Source organism: Vigna unguiculata, chromosome 5 (assembly GCF_037176805.1).
Source record: "Vigna unguiculata cultivar grain cowpea cultivar isolate G323 ecotype 2 chromosome 5, ASM3717680v1, whole genome shotgun sequence".
Classification (NCBI taxonomy): domain Eukaryota; kingdom Viridiplantae; phylum Streptophyta; class Magnoliopsida; order Fabales; family Fabaceae; genus Vigna; species Vigna unguiculata.
The window spans coordinates 28,718,706-28,737,856 of NC_140796.1; the positions used below are offsets into that span (position 1 = coordinate 28,718,706).

Genomic DNA, 19,151 nt, shown 5'->3' on the forward strand with positions numbered 1-19,151 from the left:
GATAATGGGTTTAAAAACTGAAACGAAATTGGGCTTCAATATGGGTTTAATGCCTATTCAATGATAATTATAAAGTGGTTATCAGACTCTCTTTGCTGCCCCTTCTGCTAGGGTTCCCGCTACGTCTTCACATTCACTCCAAGCTAAATTTAGCAAAAACTAAAGTCTTCTTTATGTCTATCAAGGTTTGAACCCATGACCATACCAACACCAATTCAATACACAACCACCCAACCAACCCATCTTGAGTGATAATTATAAAAATACTATGATTATACTATCACTCACTAGGCAAAAATATATTATCAAAATAAGAACAATTAAATAGCACAAAATTGGCAAACATAGGACTCAAACCCAAGTCCTCTCACACAATTAAGTACTCTCAACCACTTGAGCTAGTACTTTTCCACGTCATACCAATTAACATCTAATGTCATTAAAGTCCTCCCTCTTACATTTAATAATTAATTAATTATTAATTTAATTAATTTCCACGGGTCTTACAGATGGAGTACTTGAAGGACTACGACTTTGAATTGCTTTATCATCCGGGCAAGGAAAATGTTGTAGCCGACGCTTTGAATCGAAAGAAGATGCACATGTCTTGCATGATGATAAAGGAGTTAGAGTTGATTGAAAAACTCCTCGATATGAATTTGGGAATGCAGTTTCGGCAAGACTTCATACAGTGCAGCTTGTGGAAAGTCACCAATGAGTTTTTGAATGAAATTTGTGTGGCTTAAGGATAGGATATGGAATTACAACAGTTTGTCGGATGGTTGGGTACAGACAAGGGGATTGACTATCATATCGGAGCATACGACATTCTACGCTTTAAAGGTAGAGTGTGCGTACCTAAAGGACCCTTATTCAGGAGGCAGATTTTGAAGGAGGGTCATCACAGTCGTCTTAGCATACATCTAGGTATGACTAAGATGTATAAGGATTTGAAGGAGTCCTTCTGGTGGAATGGAATGACGACGGATGTAACAGACTTTGTTGCTCAATGTTTGGTATGTCAAAAGGCCAAAATTGAACATCAAAGGCCAGGAGGTACACTACAACGACTGGACGTACCTAAGTGGAAGTGGGACAATATCTCTATGGATGTCGTTAGCATCTATCGAGATCGACAAAGGGTCATGATTTAGTTTGGGTGATAGTTGACAGACTGACAAAGTGTGCACATTTCTTGCCTATGAATCAGAAATGGTCGATGGACAAGCTAGCAGAATTGTATGTGCGAGAAGTGGTGAGGTTACATGGAGTACCCGAGAGCATAGTGTCAGACCGGGTGTAACATCCCGACCAGATATTATGGGTTTAAAATATAATATAAAATAAGAAAATAAAATCACATTTATTATAAATCCATTTCCCCAAAACGAGAGAATTTCAAAGAATTTATTTCATAATAAATATAACTCTAAGTTCAAATCTTCTCAAAATTCAATAAAATACCAAAACAGTCTCATAATAGATTACATCTTTATTCCAAAACCATAAATGATAAAACTCTATAAAACTGTTCCCATGAGTTTTCCCCACTCCGCTGCTAAGCCTTACCAGATCCACCTGCAACATCATCTGCTCTTGTGTACCGCGTACACGATCATCGCCAAACACAAGCAGATAAGGTGAGCTAACAAAAACAAATAAACCAATCACACAATCACACCAAAGGAATTCCATCCTTTGATATCACATCATATGGCCACCACCATGTTATTCGTGTTCTACATCTTCTAGTGAGTACCTCAAGGTGTCTTGCTGCCATACCTATCAGCCACAACCGATAGAGCACGTGCGGGAAACCATGCTACAGATCATACACCGTAACGCCAGGTGGAGTTCCCATATACGAACATGATCCGTAACGTCCCAAGACTACTAAACTCGTCAGTGAACTACTGAGGAGGGCAATCTATTTGGACCCATCTGTACTGGCCACAACCAGCACACTCACACCAGCAACACTCGCCAACCCGAGCTCAACTCAAGGGTTCCTCGTGTTCATCCGCCATCCCAAGCTCAACTCGAGGGATGCCATTCTGAGCTCAACTCGAGGAATGCCACGTGCTTAACCCCTATCCTGAGCTCAACTCAAGGGATACGTTCCGAGCTCAACTCAAGGAACACCAGCAAGCCGACCTTTAAGATATCTTAGAAGCCTTGTAGATCCCGCACATCATAGCAAGCATAACACCAATCTGCTGCAACAAAGTCGCCTGGCGGGGGACATGTAGCGCTAGGCGCTGCCGCTTCCAGATTGCTTGGCGAGGGACACGTACCAGGCGCTAAGCGCCTTAGTCTTCACTGCCACTGCAACTATCGCCTAGCGGGTGATGAGTTCAAATTTTTGCCCTCATTTAATATTTAAATTTGGGGATTTAATTGAATTTTCTGTGCTTAAAGATTGATTTAATTAGGATTTGTGATTATTGGATTTATTGAGTAAGTTTGGTAAAAGTGGCGTAAAAATTGATTTTAGTTGCATAAAATATTATTGGATATTCTAACGTTTGTTAATGCAGCTGGAATTTATTTTTGGTCAATTAATAGTGTGATTTTGAAGTATTCAAAGTTACAAAATAAGTCCAAAATCAATAAATTCTGGAAAAGAATAAATCAGGAGCTAAATGCACCCCCAGATTTTATTTGCACACTCCTACCTCAAGTGGACCACAAAAAACCTGTTCTGCACCCCAGTTTTCACTAAGTTGCACCCCTCCTACCACTTAAACTCCACTAAACCAGATCATGCCATGTGGCAATCCCCACCTCTTAAAATTAGCCAACCAGAACAAGCCACGTGTCATAATCCTACCCTCACCAAATTAACCAATTAGATCTTGCCACGTCATCATCTCCTCCATCTCACACATGAAACCCTAACCCTAATTTCCCTTCCACCCTCCACGGCAGCCGCCGCCGCCATCTCCGTCAGCCACCATGAAGCTTGTTTTCCGGCCACCACGACGCACCATCAACACCGTGACAGCGCCACCATCTTTCTCCATTCGCACAGCCTCCACCCTCCACACAGCCGCCGCCGCCAATCTCGCCTCAGCCACCGCACCACCATCTCGCCTCAGCCATCGCCGGCCACTACCAACCTGCGCAGCGACGCGCAACCACCATGGCCACCACTGAAACAGTACCTGCAACGTGCAACCAACGTGACCAGTCGCGGCCGTCACAGATCTTCGCGCGAACCAGAACGCCATCGCAGCACCTCTTCTAGCCACCATTGACGTTCCGCACACCACGGCGCAGCTACCACCACCACCATCTTCCTCCATTCGCGCCGTCATCTCCGTCAACCACCATGAGCTCCGCACCTCCATTGCACGTCGAAATCTGACCACCACGAAGCTGCAACCACCGTGAGTCCCGCTGCCGCCATCGCGCAAGCTCCACTCCACCATCCTTCGCGTTATCAGCACGACCATAAACCAGAACAGATCCAGATATTCACGCGAGCTTCCACTGTCCCTGCAACTTCGAATCCACCGCGAGTTCATCTTCTCCGCGAGCGTGAAGCTTGTTCCAGCCATGGCAGCCGCATCCAACCTCTGCAGCGCGCCTCCGCAACACCACCACAGTTCCATCTTCTCGCGCAGAACAGCACCGCAACACCACCATTCACGTTCTCTGCACCTTGCGCATCGAGCTTCACACGCCACCATTGCCGTCAGCCACGCCGTCACGAGGGAGGGAGGAGAGTGTGAGAGTGAAACCCTAATTCTGGAGAGAGAATCTGCACTGCCACGTGTCAGCATCTGATAGGACAGTCAAACTGGTCAACTGGTCAACTCTGGTCAACTGGTCAAAGTCAGCAGTCAACTCTGGTCAAAACTGCAAATATGGTTAAATGAGAGGGGCAGAATTGGAAATTGGATAGGAATTAAGTTGCTAATTAATTAAATAAAAATAAAAGATTTTAGCAACTGACAGATAAAGTCCAAAGTCCAGTGGAAACCTATATAAAGAGACTTAAGGGAGCAGAAGGACTGAAATTTTTACAACTCACAGCTTAAACACTTAGAACTCTTTGGTTTTGGCAGATACCGTCTCCACCACATCTCTCATTCTTTCTTTTATTTTCTTTTCCTTCATATCATCATGTATTCCATCAAAGCCATGGAGGGCTAAGCTTTTAGGGTTGATTCCACTGTAATTTCTTAAATGGATTCTGAGGTTAGATGAATTTATATGTTTTGTTATTTTGATTATTGTTGTGGTTTTTGTTTATCTATGTCCTTTGCTTCTTAATCAAATAGAAAATAATGATTTTAAATCTACATGCATGCTAATCATATGAGTTAAAAGGTTTTTAAATTAAATTGAGACTTTACTTTGATTTTGTTTAGAAACTTTCATTTGATTAAATAAGTTTTTGCCAATAATTGAGACTTTAATTTGATTAGAGGTAATTACTTTAACTAAAATTAGTCAAGACTTTACTTTGATTAATTAAGTTTTCTATTTGGTAAAGAAGCAAAGGAATAGACATGATTAGGCATAGTAAAATTAATTGAGACTGTACTTTGATTAAATTTACTATGGACAATCTAAACAATTCTCACTTTTAATTGAGACTGTACTTTGATTAAAAGTGAGGATGCCAACAAATGAATTGAGTCTTTACATTGATTTATTTGTAAATCAACAACAATAATTAATTTAACAATAATCTCTAGATAACCAATGAAGAATCTTATTTAGAAAAAGCAGTGGAATTGACCTATTTACTATTACTGTGTTTACAATCTTCCGTGTCATTTTCTTTGCATATCAAAACCCCCTATTTTTATAAGTGCTAGTTTTTATTGCATTTTTAAGAATCAAATATTTGAGATCAATTCCGTATTCGTTGTGAGACGACTCAGGGTTATCTTAACCCTAACTATTTTGTTCACTACTAACTAGCAATACTGAAGTTGCTAAAGTAGTGGTAATTTGATCGCCTAACGACAGCGATATCAAATTTGGCGCCGTTGCCGGGGAATACGGTTAGTATTTCTTTTATTTTGATTCTGTTTTTATTTATTTTATTTTATTTTATTTTATTTTATTTTTTATTTTTATTTTTTATTTATTTTACGCATATACGTTTGATATAGTTTGTTATTTTGTAGTATCTAGTTTTCTGTTAATATATTCCAAGCAAATTTCTATTTTTGTTTTGATTAAGAATTTCTTTTAAGAAATTTTTGAGACTAGTTTGGAAAACTCTGTCTAGGAAAGACTTGGTATTTAAGTTGTCCACTGTGACGCACCTCTCTTTCCTGGGAGTAGACCCAACGACATCTTAACTCATTTCTTTCTTGAAATCTTTCTCCAAAACAAGAATAGGAAGAAAAAAAAACACACAGGGAAACACTTTCAGGTGGACTGCATAGTGCATGACTCGGGCCAATCCGGGTCAATTTTATCAACTTGATTCAGAACTTGAAAGGAACTTGCGTAAATCACGTAGGAGACTTGAACTCAGGTGTTCTACTGAAGGAGCACCATCATCATCTGAACCTACCACTGAAAGTGTACCACTAGAATCACCTCCGGTGATTAACATATCTTCTGATCCATCACCTGAACCAGAAATTCAAGAAGATAGAATGGAAGAAAGAACAATAAGAGAGTTGGCTTCACCGGATGCAGCAATTACACAAAACATGTGCATCCAATATCCAGATGGAGAATGTGAGCTTAAGTCTGGGTTAATCCATCTTTTACCCAAATTCCATGGATTAGCAGGAGAAGACCCATACCATCACTTGAAGGAATTTCATGTTGTTTGTTCATCCATGAGACCTACAACAGTGACAGAGGAACATATCAAGCTTAAGGCTTTTCCATTCTCATTGCAAGATGCCGCTAAGAATTGGTTATACTGCCTTCCGCCAGGATCCATCAATACCTGGGAGACTCTGAAAAGATTATTTCTGGAAAAGTTTTTTCCAGCATCTAGAGTTGCTGCTATTCGCAAAGACATTTATGGGATAAGGCAACAAGAAATAGAAAGTCTTCACGAGTATTGGGAAAGATTCAAAAAGTTATGTGCTTCCTGTCCTCATCACCAAATAAATGAGCATCTCCTCATTCAATACTTTTATGAGGGATTGAGTATCATGGATAGACAAATGATAGATGCTGCAAGTGGAGGGTCATTGGTGGACAAAACGCCAACAAATGCAAGACAATTGATTGAAACTATGGCGTCGAACCATCAACAATTTTCCACAAGGAGTAGTTCTATAACTCTATTGAAGGGAACCCATGGAGTAGAAGCTTCATATGTTGCAGATCACAAGAAATTAGAAGGGAAGTTGGATGACTTAGCAGCCATGGTAAGGACCTTGACAGACTTACAGAAAAAGCCTATCCCTTCTACTTTATGTGGAATTTGTGCTTCTATTAATCATCCTACAGAGGCTTGTTCTATGTTAAAAGAGACAGGGACGTTAGACAATGAACAACCTCAGGCATATGCTGCAAACATCTATGGCAATAATAGACCACCTCGGCAGTAATACAACCATGATTTGTCCTCCAACAAGTACAACCCAGATTGGAAGGAATATCCTAGCCAGAAATGGGGAAATCAACAGCCTCAACACCAACAAGTCTATGTTCCACCTCAACAGAGGCAACAACCATAACCAGCGGCAACCTCTGGTGATTCAAACATGGAGGCAATGATGAAAATGATGGCTGACATGATGAAGGGACAAATCAATGAGTTGAAACAGACAATGGAAGCAACCAATCAAAATTTGCAAAATCAGATTGGACAAATGGCAAATGAGTTAAATCAGATGAAGTCTCAACAAGGCTCAAGCAATTTGCCTGCACAAACTGTAATTAACCCGCGAAATGTAAGTGCTATTACTTTAAGATCGGGTAAGCCAATACAAGGTCTTGGGGATGCCCAAGAAGATGAAGATAAGGACAATGAAGTTGTACCTAATGATGAAAGAGGAAGATCAGATGAAGCAACACAAGCAACATCTGAGATGCCTGCACCCAGTGATAACTCCAGGTTGGTATCCCCTAATACTTCCTCTGAAAATCCTTCTCCTTATTCTCCTCCTCCTCCCTATCCAAACCGTTTGAAACCAAAAACTAAAAAGATGGAGGAGTTAGACAAAGAAATCCTGAATACTTTCAAGAAAGTGGAGATAAACATTCCTTTGTTGGATGCTGTAAGACAAATTCCTAAATACGCCAAGTTTCTCAAAGAATTATGTACACATAAAAGGCGTATTATGGACAAAGAGGTAGTGAACATGGGAAGAAATGTCTCTAGCTTAATTAAGAAGCCTACAGTCAGAATGCCGCAAAAGTGTAAGGATCCAGGTATATTTTCTGTTCCCTGCATTATAGGAAGTACTAAGTTTGACAATGCTATGTTAGATTTAGGAGCTTCCATTAATGTAATGCCTTTATCTGTTTTTACTTCACTTCATCTTGGACCTCTTAAGTCTACTGGTGTGGTCATTCAATTGGCCAACCGTAGCACAGTTAACCCTGCAGGTGTGCTAGAAGATGTGCTTGTCCGTGTGGACAAATTAATTTTTCCTGCAGATTTCTATATCTTGGATATGAAGGATGATGAAGGAATGAGTTCAACCACAATCATCTTGGGAAGACCATTCATGATGACAGCACGTACCAAGATAGACGTGCATGCGTACCAAGATAGACGTGCATGCAGGATCCTTGACTATGGAGATAGGAGATGAGAAGGTGCAGTTCAACGTGCTAGAAGCCATGAAGCACCCAATTGAAGACCATTCTTTGTTTTGTATTGATTTATTGAGTAATGTAGTGAACAATTATGCTTTTGGACTTTTGGACGCTTTATCTGGTTTTTCTTCTTCTTTGGAATTTTCTTTTTCGAATATTTCGGGCTCAATTTTAGACGAAAGAGAAAATTGTAAAACAGGTGATGTTGAGGACGCGGTGTCACTATTTGATACCTCTGTGGCGTCCAAATGTGATGCTGAGGTGGCTGAAATTACCTTAGGCAGTAAAATGTTGCCATCTATGGAACAACCACCCACTTTGAAGTTGAAACCTTTACCATCTCATTTGAAATATGTTTATCTTGAGAGGGATGGGAAACTCCCTGTTATTATATCTGCCTTGCTTACTGACGAGCAGGAACAAAAGCTATTGCAGGTTATCAAAGATCACAAGCGAGCAATAGGCTGGACTTTGGCAGATATTCCTGGTATTAGTCCTTCTTTCTGCATGCACAGAATACTCTTGGAGGAGGATGCTAAGCCAGTAAGGCAACCTCAGAGGAGACTAAATCCTCAGCTGATGGAGGTTGTGAAGAAAGAAGTCACCAAGTTGCTACAAGCAGGTATTATATATCCTATTTCTGACAGCACTTGGGTGAGTCCTGTACATGTGGTCCCCAAGAAATCTGGGATCACCGTGGTCAAGAATGAGAAGAACGAGTTGATTCCTACTCGTATTCAGAATAGCTGGAGGGTCTGTATTGATTATAGAAGACTAAACCAGGCCACCAGGAAGGACCACTTTCCTTTACCATTCATGGACCAGATGTTAGATCGATTGGTAGGTAAGTCTCATTACTGTTTTCTTGATGGATTCTCTGGGTATTTTCAGATTTGTATTGCCCCAGAGGATCAACATAAGACTACTTTTACTTGTCCATTCGGTACGTATGCTTATAGGAAAATGCCATTTGGCCTTTGCAATGCTCCTGGAACATTTCAGCGATGTATGATGAGTATTTTTACAGATTTGTTGGAGCATTGTATTGAGGTTTTTATGGATGATTTTAGTGTATATGGTTCATCTTTTGATCACTGCTTGTCTAATCTTGCTAGAGTCTTGGAGAGATGTGAAGAAACTAACCTTGTTCTAAATTTTGAAAAATGTCATTTTATGGTGGAACAAGGTATAGTTTTAGGTCACGTTGTTTCCAAGAATGGTATATCTGTAGATCCTGCTAAAATTGATATTATTTCACAATTGCCTTACCCCTCTTCTGTGAAAGAGGTTCGATCTTTTCTTGGACATGCAGGATTTTACAGGAGATTTATCAAGGACTTCAGCAAGATAGCCAACCCTCTCTCCAACCTGTTGCAAAAGGATATAGTATTTGACTTTGGAGAGAGGTGCAAAGATGCGTTTGATACATTGAAAAAGGCGCTTACCACCACTCCTATCATCCAGCCACCTGATTGGACATTACCATTCGAGTTGATGTGTGATGCATCAAACTTTGCAGTAGGAGCGGTGCTTGCACAAAAAGATGGGAAGCTATCACATGTGATATATTATGCTTCCAGAACGTTGGACACAGCGCAGGCTAACTACACCACGACTGAGAAGGAATTATTGGCTGTTGTGTTTGCCTTGGACAAATTCAGACCGTATATACTTGGTTCCAAGGTAATTGTTTATACTGATCATGCAGCATTAAAATTCCTTCTGAAGAAAGCAGATTCAAAACCAAGGTTGATTAGATGGATGCTACTGCTCCAAGAGTTTGACATTGAGATTCTAGACAGAAGTGGAGCACATAACTTGGTAGCTGATCATCTTAGCAGGATTGAAAATGGAGAAGATAACATTCCTATTAAGGATGACTTTCCTGATGAAGTCCTCCTAGCATTGACTGCTGTGAAAGGTATGTTTCCTGAACCTTGGTTTGCTGACATTGTTAATTATTTGGTTGTTTCTGCTATTCCTCCTTCCTTCTCCAAATATGAAAGAATCAAGCTAAAAAGTGAGGCAAAGTACTATATATGGGAAGACCCAATCTTATGGCGCATTGGTAGTGACCAAGTCATAAAGAGGTGTGTTCCAGATATCGAGATACCTGATGTGCTTGAGTTCTGTCATTCGTCTCCTTTTGGTGGACATTATGGCACACAACGAACAGGTAGGAAGGTGTTGGATTGTGGATTATATTGGCCTACCATTTTTAAAGATGCACAGAGGGTATATGAAAATTGTGAGCAGTGCCAAAGGGCAGCCAGATCCATTAGAAGAAGGGATGAAATGCCTCAACAACCCATGCTATATTGTGAGGTATTTGATATTTGGGGTATTGATTTTATGGGTCCTTTTCCTCCTTCTTTTGGGTTTTCTTATATTTTGCTTGCTGTAGACTATGTCTCCAAATGGGTGGAAGCCATAGCTACAAGGACTAATGATTCTCGAGTTGTTATGAGTTTTGTCAAGTCTAACATTTTCTACAGATTTGGGATACCACGAGCCATCATCAGTGATCAGGGGACTCATTTTTGTAATAGGCTACTTGAGAACATGTTGAAGAAGTATAGGGTGACACATCGCATTGCTACACCATATCACCCCCAAACCAATGGACAAGCAAAGATCTCTAACAGAGAGATTAAAAAGATACTAGAGAAAGTAGTGAAGCCTAGTCGAAAGGATTGGGCCACAAGATTGGATGATGCACTTTGGGCACACAGGACAGCCTACAAAACACCTATAGGTATGTCACCTTTCAGGGTGGTTTTTGGAAAGGCTTGTCATCTACCTGTGGAGATTGAACATCGGGCCTATTGGGCCGTGAAAGCATGCAACTTGGATTTGGAAGGAGCAGGAAATGAGCGAAAGCTTCAGTTGCAAGAACTAGAGGAGATTAGGCTTGCAGCCTATGAAAATTCAAAGTTCTACAAAGAGAAAACCAAGAAGTTCCATGACCAAAAGCTTGTGGCTAGAAAGGATTTCAAGGTAGGCCAGAAGGTGTTACTATACAAATCCAAGCTTGGTCACATGAGTGGTAAGTTGCGCTCTACTTGGGAAGGACCATACATTGTTACAGAAGTCTTCCCTTATGGAGCAGTGGAGATCAAGGAAGAATCTTCAGCAAGAACTTTTAAAGTTAATGGGCATCGTCTTCGGATATTCAATGAAAATCAAGATATGTTGAATAAGACGATGGATGGGATGAACTTGACTTCTCCCTCATACCTTCCACCTTGAGGAGGTAAGTACACTTCATACTTTTTCTTTGCATTTTATACATATTGAATACATTGAGGACAATGCATGGATAAAGTGTGGGGGTGTGGGGAGATTTCCCCCTTTTCTAATTTTGTTTTCTGTTTGATTTTATTTAAAAAAAAAAAGAAGAAGTTTCTGTTTTCAATAAAACATATTGACATTGGATTTTGGGATTTGATTTACTAATTGGAACGGTCATAATTCAGGGAAAATAAGAGTCATGTGCTATAAATGGATTGTTTCTGTGATTTACTGATTGAGTTGATTTGAGAGTTTCTGGAATAAATCTTTTGTGAAAGAGTTTTTGACCTTGTGAGTTTTGAGCTTTATTGTAAGGATGAACTATCATGTGTCATGCTTATTTTTCTTGTGTGATTTGCTCATGTCTTGTCAGTACTCAAATGTTTAGCTTGATTCTGTTGTTTTGCATCTTAGGTGAACATGCATGATTTGATATGACTGAGGCATTTCTTGTTTTTAGCTACTTGGCCAAATAAGCTAACCATGACATTGATCCATTGGTAGCCCCTTGAGCTTAAACCTCTTTTTCTTGTTTTGAGCATACTGTTAAACCTTAAAAAGAAAAAGACCATTTTTTTCCTTACCTTAGGGAGAAAGAAGGAGCTAGTGGATTATGTTGAGATTGGTTGAGGAATAAAGTGTGGGGGTGAGTATTTCCCCCACAAAGTTGTAAAAATGGCAAAAAGGAAAATAATTGTTGATGACAGAGTGTTGAAATGAAAAATGATTGTTGTCTGAAAAAGAGCAACAAAGGATAAAAGAGAAAAAAAAAACAGAAAAAAAAGATTGTTTTTGAAACTGTGCTCCATAACTCTTTCTTCCTTACTATTTCAAAAACACACAAATCCTAAAGTTTTTCCTACCTTTGCCTTGGCCTCATTATAACCTGTTAAAAGTCCTCATGATTTTTGAATGCATGTTTTCTGAAAGCTGTGAATATTAGAGTCTTGCTAAGCATTGAGAGTGTTTACTTGCATGGGTATTTTGAGTGAAAACACAAGCCAAAACACTTGAGCGAATCTTGGTGAGAAAATATATATTTAACTTGAGTGTTTCTCTTTCATATTTGATTATCTTGTAAACTCAAAAGATTAACTCATGTGTGAAAAACAGAATTTTATCCATTTGTTTGTGCATGACAACATGATTTCTAGAAGTTTGATTTGTTTCCATTGGTATTCATTTCTTTAATCCACTGAAAATATGGAATAAAAGACCTCAGATTAAGTTTTGAAATTGTTTGATTTTGCCCAGGAGTGCAAAAGGATAAGTGTGGGTGTGTGATGAGTTCAAATTTTTGCCCTCATTTAATATTTAAATTTGGGGATTTAATTGAATTTTCTGTGCTTAAAGATTGATTTAATTAGGATTTGTGATTATTGGATTTATTGAGTAAGTTTGGTAAAAGTGGCGTAAAAATTGATTTTAGTTGCATAAAATATTATTGGATATTCTAACGTTTGTTAATGCAGCTGGAATTTATTTTTGGTCAATTAATAGTGTGATTTTGAAGTATTCAAAGTTACAAAATAAGTCCAAAATCAAGAAATTCTGGAAAAGAATAAATCAGGAGCTAAATGCACCCCCAGATTTTATTTGCACACTCCTACCTCAAGTGGACCACAAAAAACCTGTTCTGCACCCCAGTTTTCACTAAGTTGCACCCCTCCTACCACTTAAACTCCACTAAACCAGATCATGCCATGTGGCAATCCCCACCTCTTAAAATTAGCCAACCAGAACAAGCCACGTGTCATAATCCTACCCTCACCAAATTAACCAATTAGATCTTGCCACGTCATCATCTCCTCCATCTCACACATGAAACCCTAACCCTAATTTCCCTTCCACCCTCCACGGCAGCCGCCGCCGCCATCTCCGTCAGCCACCATGAAGCTTGTTTTCCGGCCACCACGACGCACCATCAACACCGTGACAGCGCCACCATCTTTCTCCATTCGCACAGCCTCCACCCTCCACACAGCCGCCGCCGCCAATCTCGCCTCAGCCACCGCACCACCATCTCGCCTCAGCCATCGCCGGCCACTACCAACCTGCGCAGCGACGCGCAACCACCATGGCCACCACTGAAACAGTACCTGCAACGTGCAACCAACGTGACCAGTCGCGGCCGTCACAGATCTTCGCGCGAACCAGAACGCCATCGCAGCACCTCTTCTAGCCACCATTGACGTTCCGCACACCACGGCGCAGCTACCACCACCACCATCTTCCTCCATTCGCGCCGTCATCTCCGTCAACCACCATGAGCTCCGCACCTCCATTGCACGTCGAAATCTGACCACCACGAAGCTGCAACCACCGTGAGTCCCGCTGCCGCCATCGCGCAAGCTCCACTCCACCATCCTTCGCGTTATCAGCACGACCATAAACCAGAACAGATCCAGATATTCACGCGAGCTTCCACTGTCCCTGCAACTTCGAATCCACCGCGAGTTCATCTTCTCCGCGAGCGTGAAGCTTGTTCCAGCCATGGCAGCCGCATCCAACCTCTGCAGCGCGCCTCCGCAACACCACCACAGTTCCATCTTCTGGCGCAGAACAGCACCGCAACACCACCATTCACGTTCTCTGCACCTTGCGCATCGAGCTTCACACGCCACCATTGCCGTCAGCCGCGCCGTCACGAGGGAGGAGAGTGTGAGAGTGAAACCCTAATTCTGGAGAGAGAATCTGCACTGCCACGTGTCAGCATCTGATAGGACAGTCAAACTGGTCAACTGGTCAACTCTGGTCAACTAGTCAAAGTCAGTAGTCAACTCTGGTCAAAACTGCAAGTATGATTAAATGAGAGGGGCAGAATTGGAAATTGGACAGGAATTAAGTTGCCAATTAATTAAATAAAAATAAAAGATTTTAGCAACTGACAGATAAAGCCCAAAGTCCAGTGGAAACCTATATAAAGAGACTTAAGGGAGCAGAAGGACTGAAATTTTTACAACTCACAGCTTAAACACTTAGAACTCTTTGGTTTTGGCAGATACCGTCTCCACCACATCTCTCATTCTTTCTTTTATTTTCTTTTCCTTCATATCATCATGTATTCCATCAAAGCCATGGAGGGCTAAGCTTTTAGGGTTGATTCCACTGTAATTTCTTAAATGGATTCTGAGGTTAGATGAATTTATATGTTTTGTTATTTTGATTATTGTTGTGGTTTTTGTTTATCTATGTCCTTTGCTTCTTAATCGAATAGAAAATAATGATTTTAAATCTACATGCATGCTAATCATATGAGTTAAAAGGTTTTTAAATTAAATTGAGACTTTACTTTGATTTTGTTTAGAAACTTTCATTTGATTAAATAAGTTTTTGCCAATAATTGAGACTTTAATTTGATTAGAGGTAATTACTTTAACTAAAATTAGTCAAGACTTTACTTTGATTAATTAAGTTTTCTATTTGGTAAAGAAACAAAGGAATAGACATGATTAGGCATAGTAAAATTAATTGAGACTGTACTTTGATTAAATTTACTATGGACAATCTAAACAATTCTCACTTTTAATTGAGACTGTACTTTGATTAAAAGTGAGGATGCCAACAAATGAATTGAGTCTTTACATTGATTTATTTGTAAATCAACAACAATAATTAATTTAACAATAATCTCTAGATAACCAATGAAGAATCTTATTTAGAAAAAGCAGTGGAATTGACCTATTTACTATTACTGTGTTTACAATCTTCCGTGTCATTTTCTTTGCATATCAAAACCCCCTATTTTTATAATTGCTAGTTTTTATTGCATTTTTAAGAATCAAATATTTGAGATCAATTCCGTATTCGTTGTGAGACGACTCAGGGTTATCTTAACCCTAACTATTTTGTTCACTACTAACTGGCAATACTGAAGTTGCTAAAGTAGTGGTAATTTGATCGCCTAACGACAGCGATATCAGCGGGACTTTCTCTACCGCCAGGCGCCACGCGCCTTAGTATTCACTGAACTGCAGAATTCGCCTGGCACACCCCTCCTTACCGCTAGGCGCTACACCAGTACTTGCGCAGTATTGATTTTAGTTCAGGTTGAAGCACACTTCACACAGGTTGCTCTCAGTTGCTCTCAGTTGCTCTCATTCCAGAGTACCCCTAATGAAAAGCATTACAATCTATAATGTTCCAGGCATGCTCAAACAAAATATAAGCAGCAACACTCTAACAATTTTAAGCACATGATCTTATGCACCAATGCAATTTAATACTGATACCCATGCCTTCACGAAACCAATTCTCCACATATGACTAATCCAAAGGAACATTCTATTTGATAGAGACTTACCACATAACCCAATCATGCTTCATTAGAAGTTACTAGTAATTATAAGGAGGTTATTCATGCATTTTAAAGACTCCAAAATCAGCAATATTGCATAACGTATATCTCTAGCTGCTGACCTCCAAATCAAATCTCCAACGTTTAAAGTGAAGAACCACATGTTATGGACCACCTGTCAAAAGTTCACCTAAATAGAACGATTAACGAACTGGGAAATGCAGTTTTACGAAAACTGCAAAAACCAGGAAAAAGTGGTGGCGCTTAGCGCCTAGAAGTGGAAGGTGGTGCCTGGCGGGACTGTACTACTGCCGGGCGGTCCCTATTGCGAGAAAAGTACGAAAAACAGCATTTTTTGTGAACCAGAACACCCCTCACATCTCTGATATGGCGCCCTGCGGCCAGCCCCATGCCGCCATACGGTGCATACTGTTCTGAGCAGTTTTTCCCCGATTTTCAGCACCAGCACAGCTTTTCTCTCCAACAATTCCTCCAATACAATTTCGCCCACACTTTCTATTATTTAACAATCCAATTATACTACTCTTTCCATTTGATAATAGCAAATTACTCAAATTCAATTTCCGCTAATTGATTCCCTAAGCAACAATTCGCAATTCATCCATCCTAGAGCCTCCTTACACTGTTTCATCCAATTTCATGGTCAATTACATTACAATCAGTGAAGTCCAACACTAGATCGTCTCCTAAGACCCAACCCTTGCTTTCCCACCAACAAACTCATGTAAAAACTTAGAGAAAAACATAAATTGAGTCACAGACTCGCGTCGCCTGGCGGCCAGGGAGGTGCCGCTAGGCGATTCCATTGCAGGAACCCAAATATGAGCCAAAAGTGTATGTGCTGCCTGGCGGCTATGAACAACCCGCCATGTGATTTCTGGAAAATTTCCAGAAATGCAGATTTCAATGCAAACAGAAAATGGCCTATCATATACATGCTATAAATCATACAATTACACATAACACATAAATAGAACGTGGTTCAGCTCCCCTAACCTGGTTCCCTTGGCTTAAATTTTGGAATTGTTGTGAATTCTCTCTTGATCCTCAATGATCTCCCTATGGCTTTCTCTCCCAATTCAGCTTCAAAGCTTCACTCCAACTTTACTACTCTCAAAATTCGTGTTCTATTTTCTGAGTACAGTCACAGCTTGCCAAAACCCTTCTTCTTACCTCACATTGGCCTTTTAAAGGTGCCTTAAAGCTAGATAATTACCAAAGACGAATTTAAGGTTTAATGGCAATATTTATTATCATTCATTGATTCTTTATGGTCCGTTTTTCAGCCTCCCTTGGCTACCCATGCATTTAGGTCTCCCTTAACCCTTCAAATTCAAGCCAAAACCCAAAATAGCAAAAATAAAGCTTAATTTAGGTTCTCCAAGACTTGAACCCATAACCATACAAATGCCAAATCAATGTTCAACCATTTAACCAATTCATGTTTCATGATGACTAATATAATTAAATGATTATATCATTTCATAATCATGCGCAACATATATTTAAAAATAAAAACAAATAAATAACACACAATTGGCATACATAGGACTCAAGCCCAAGTCCTCTCACATAATAAAGTACTCTCAATCACTTGAACTAGTACCTTTCCACGTGATAGCAATCCACATTAAATGTCTTAAAGGCTCATTGTAAGGCCCATTGAAAACCCTTTTTATTCTTTCTGCCCTAAAGTAAAGGGGTTGCCCTTATAAGTGGGCCTAAGGACTGAACCAACAGATAAGGTCCCCAAGTCTGCCCTAAACCTAACATTTCTCTCATTTTAGAAACTGTCCCTACTCCTAAAGAGCCGCAGCCGCACTTTTGTTAGGGTTTACCTCCTCACCGTTTCAAGTTCGCTTAAGCTGTTCCTACGCCACCTCTTTAGCCGCTCCTAGGGCAGCAGTGCTCGCTATCGTGCCGCCAAGGCTTCTGTTAAACCTTCCTCCAGGTATGGGAAGTTAGGGTTTCGAGTTTGAGTTGTCTTTGATCTGTTTTGAGTTGTCTCTGATATGTTTTGAGTTGTCTTTGATCTATTTTTGAGCTGGTTGGATGTTTGTATGGATAAAATCGTTGTTTGTGATGCGTGGGATATCTAGTATGATTGGTGGGTTCAGAATTATAGCTGTTGCAGGTGAAATAGTGGCGAGACCTGTTAATTTCGCCCAAGCGAGCCAGTCTCGCCCAGGCGAGACAAATAGGGATTCGCCCAAACCAGTTTGCGCGAAAGGTCGCCCAAGCGACCCGCTCAAATTTTTGAGTGAGCAAACATCTCGCCCAGGCGAGAGGGGTCTCGCCTAAGCGAGATCCCGCGTTGGTTTTTGGATGCTCTTTCGAGCCCTCGCCTAGGCGAAGGGGGCTCACCTGAGCGAGCTCGTCTCGCCTAAGCAGCTTGAGCGAAGGGTTGGGCGAGGCAGTGTGCGGTTTGGATGCTTGTATGTTCTTGGATGATTAGTATTGGTTTGAAATGAACGTTATGATGAGAAATATGTATATAATGGAAAATTATGTATGCTTGGCATGATTCATGAATCGGAGATGATGGGTATGGTATGGACTTGGCATGTGAACTAAATGAGGTGGTTTTTATTAAAGAGGCATGATAACGAGATGAGTTGAATCCTATGTGCATGGATGGGTTATGATGAATTGGACTGAGTTGGAATTGGAAACATGAAAGGGTTGGGTTTTAAAGGTTGACATAATGAATGTATCCTTGCATGACAAATACTATTTGACTGTGTGACCATGTTTTGTCTGTGTCAGTGCGTAATACCTTGGGGTCTCTAGGTGGGACTTTCAAGGTCGCGCTTCAGTGGTCGGGACGTAATTCCATGGCCCCTGTTAGTGGGTGTCCATGGTGGTGCCCCATTTGTATAACTAGGTAAGGATTCAAGGTAAGGTTGCATCCTGACGCTCTAAGGAGTCAGTTAGTCTCACTTAGAGCGGACTGACTCATGTGGTGAGAGTAGCAGGAGGCCTGAAATTCATTAAGGGCTAACCTTGTGGTAAGGGAAATTGATCCATTGTATTACTTGTAACACACAGCTCGGGGGTGAGTAGCTCGGGGGTGAGCAGAGGTATCCACTACAAGTGCAAGCATCCGCTGAATCCGACTAGATTATACGTATCCGAATGAGTTGAGTCGAGTCGTAGTGTATTGATTGAAAAGTCATAACATGCTTGTTTGTTGTAAGGGTACTGGATGGTGAAAATATATTTGATTGTATGATGAAAATGTTGTCGGCTCTAGCTTACCCTGTTTATTGTATGGTTGTATTGTATGTGGTTGTTCTTTTTTGTGATGATCATCAATTCGATTGATGGGAGCAGATGGGCGAGGTTCTCGTGGTCAGCAAGGAAATGGTGGTTCCGCTGCCTAGCCATCTAGGCTGGACTTCATATTTCTTTTCTTCATGGTTTTCATTAGGGCTATGGCCCATGTATTGTTTTACGCCTTGCTACTCTTTTCTCTTTTGCTAGACTTGTATTTTGGGTTCCGTTGGCATCGCAGTGTGCCTAGGTTGTAGGGGTTGCGTTAAGGACCCCAGGACTACGCTACAGTACTATTTTGTGTGACGTTTCCTTTAATTTCGCGTAATAATTAAATGGGACGTTACACTCATACTACCTGCATTTATTAAATAATTATTTAATTAATTATTCAAATTTCTCGAGTCTTACATTGGGATCCTAGATTCACATCACGGTTTTGGCAATCATTGCAGGCTGCCTTAGGTACACAGTTGAGAATGAGCTCAGCTAATCACCCTCAGACGGATGGTCA

General features: G+C 40.6%; 1 protein-coding gene across 1 annotated transcript; it reads left to right on the forward strand.

Moving 5' to 3' along the window:
* The first annotated feature begins 755 nt into the window (after positions 1 to 755).
* Positions 756 to 1,303, forward strand: LOC114184558 (uncharacterized). Its single transcript, XM_028071864.1, has 2 exons — positions 756 to 1,016; positions 1,121 to 1,303. The coding sequence occupies exons 1-2, from the start codon at positions 756 to 758 to the stop codon at positions 1,301 to 1,303; spliced, it is 444 nt and encodes a 147-aa protein (XP_027927665.1).
* The last annotated feature ends 17,848 nt before the right edge of the window (positions 1,304 to 19,151 follow it).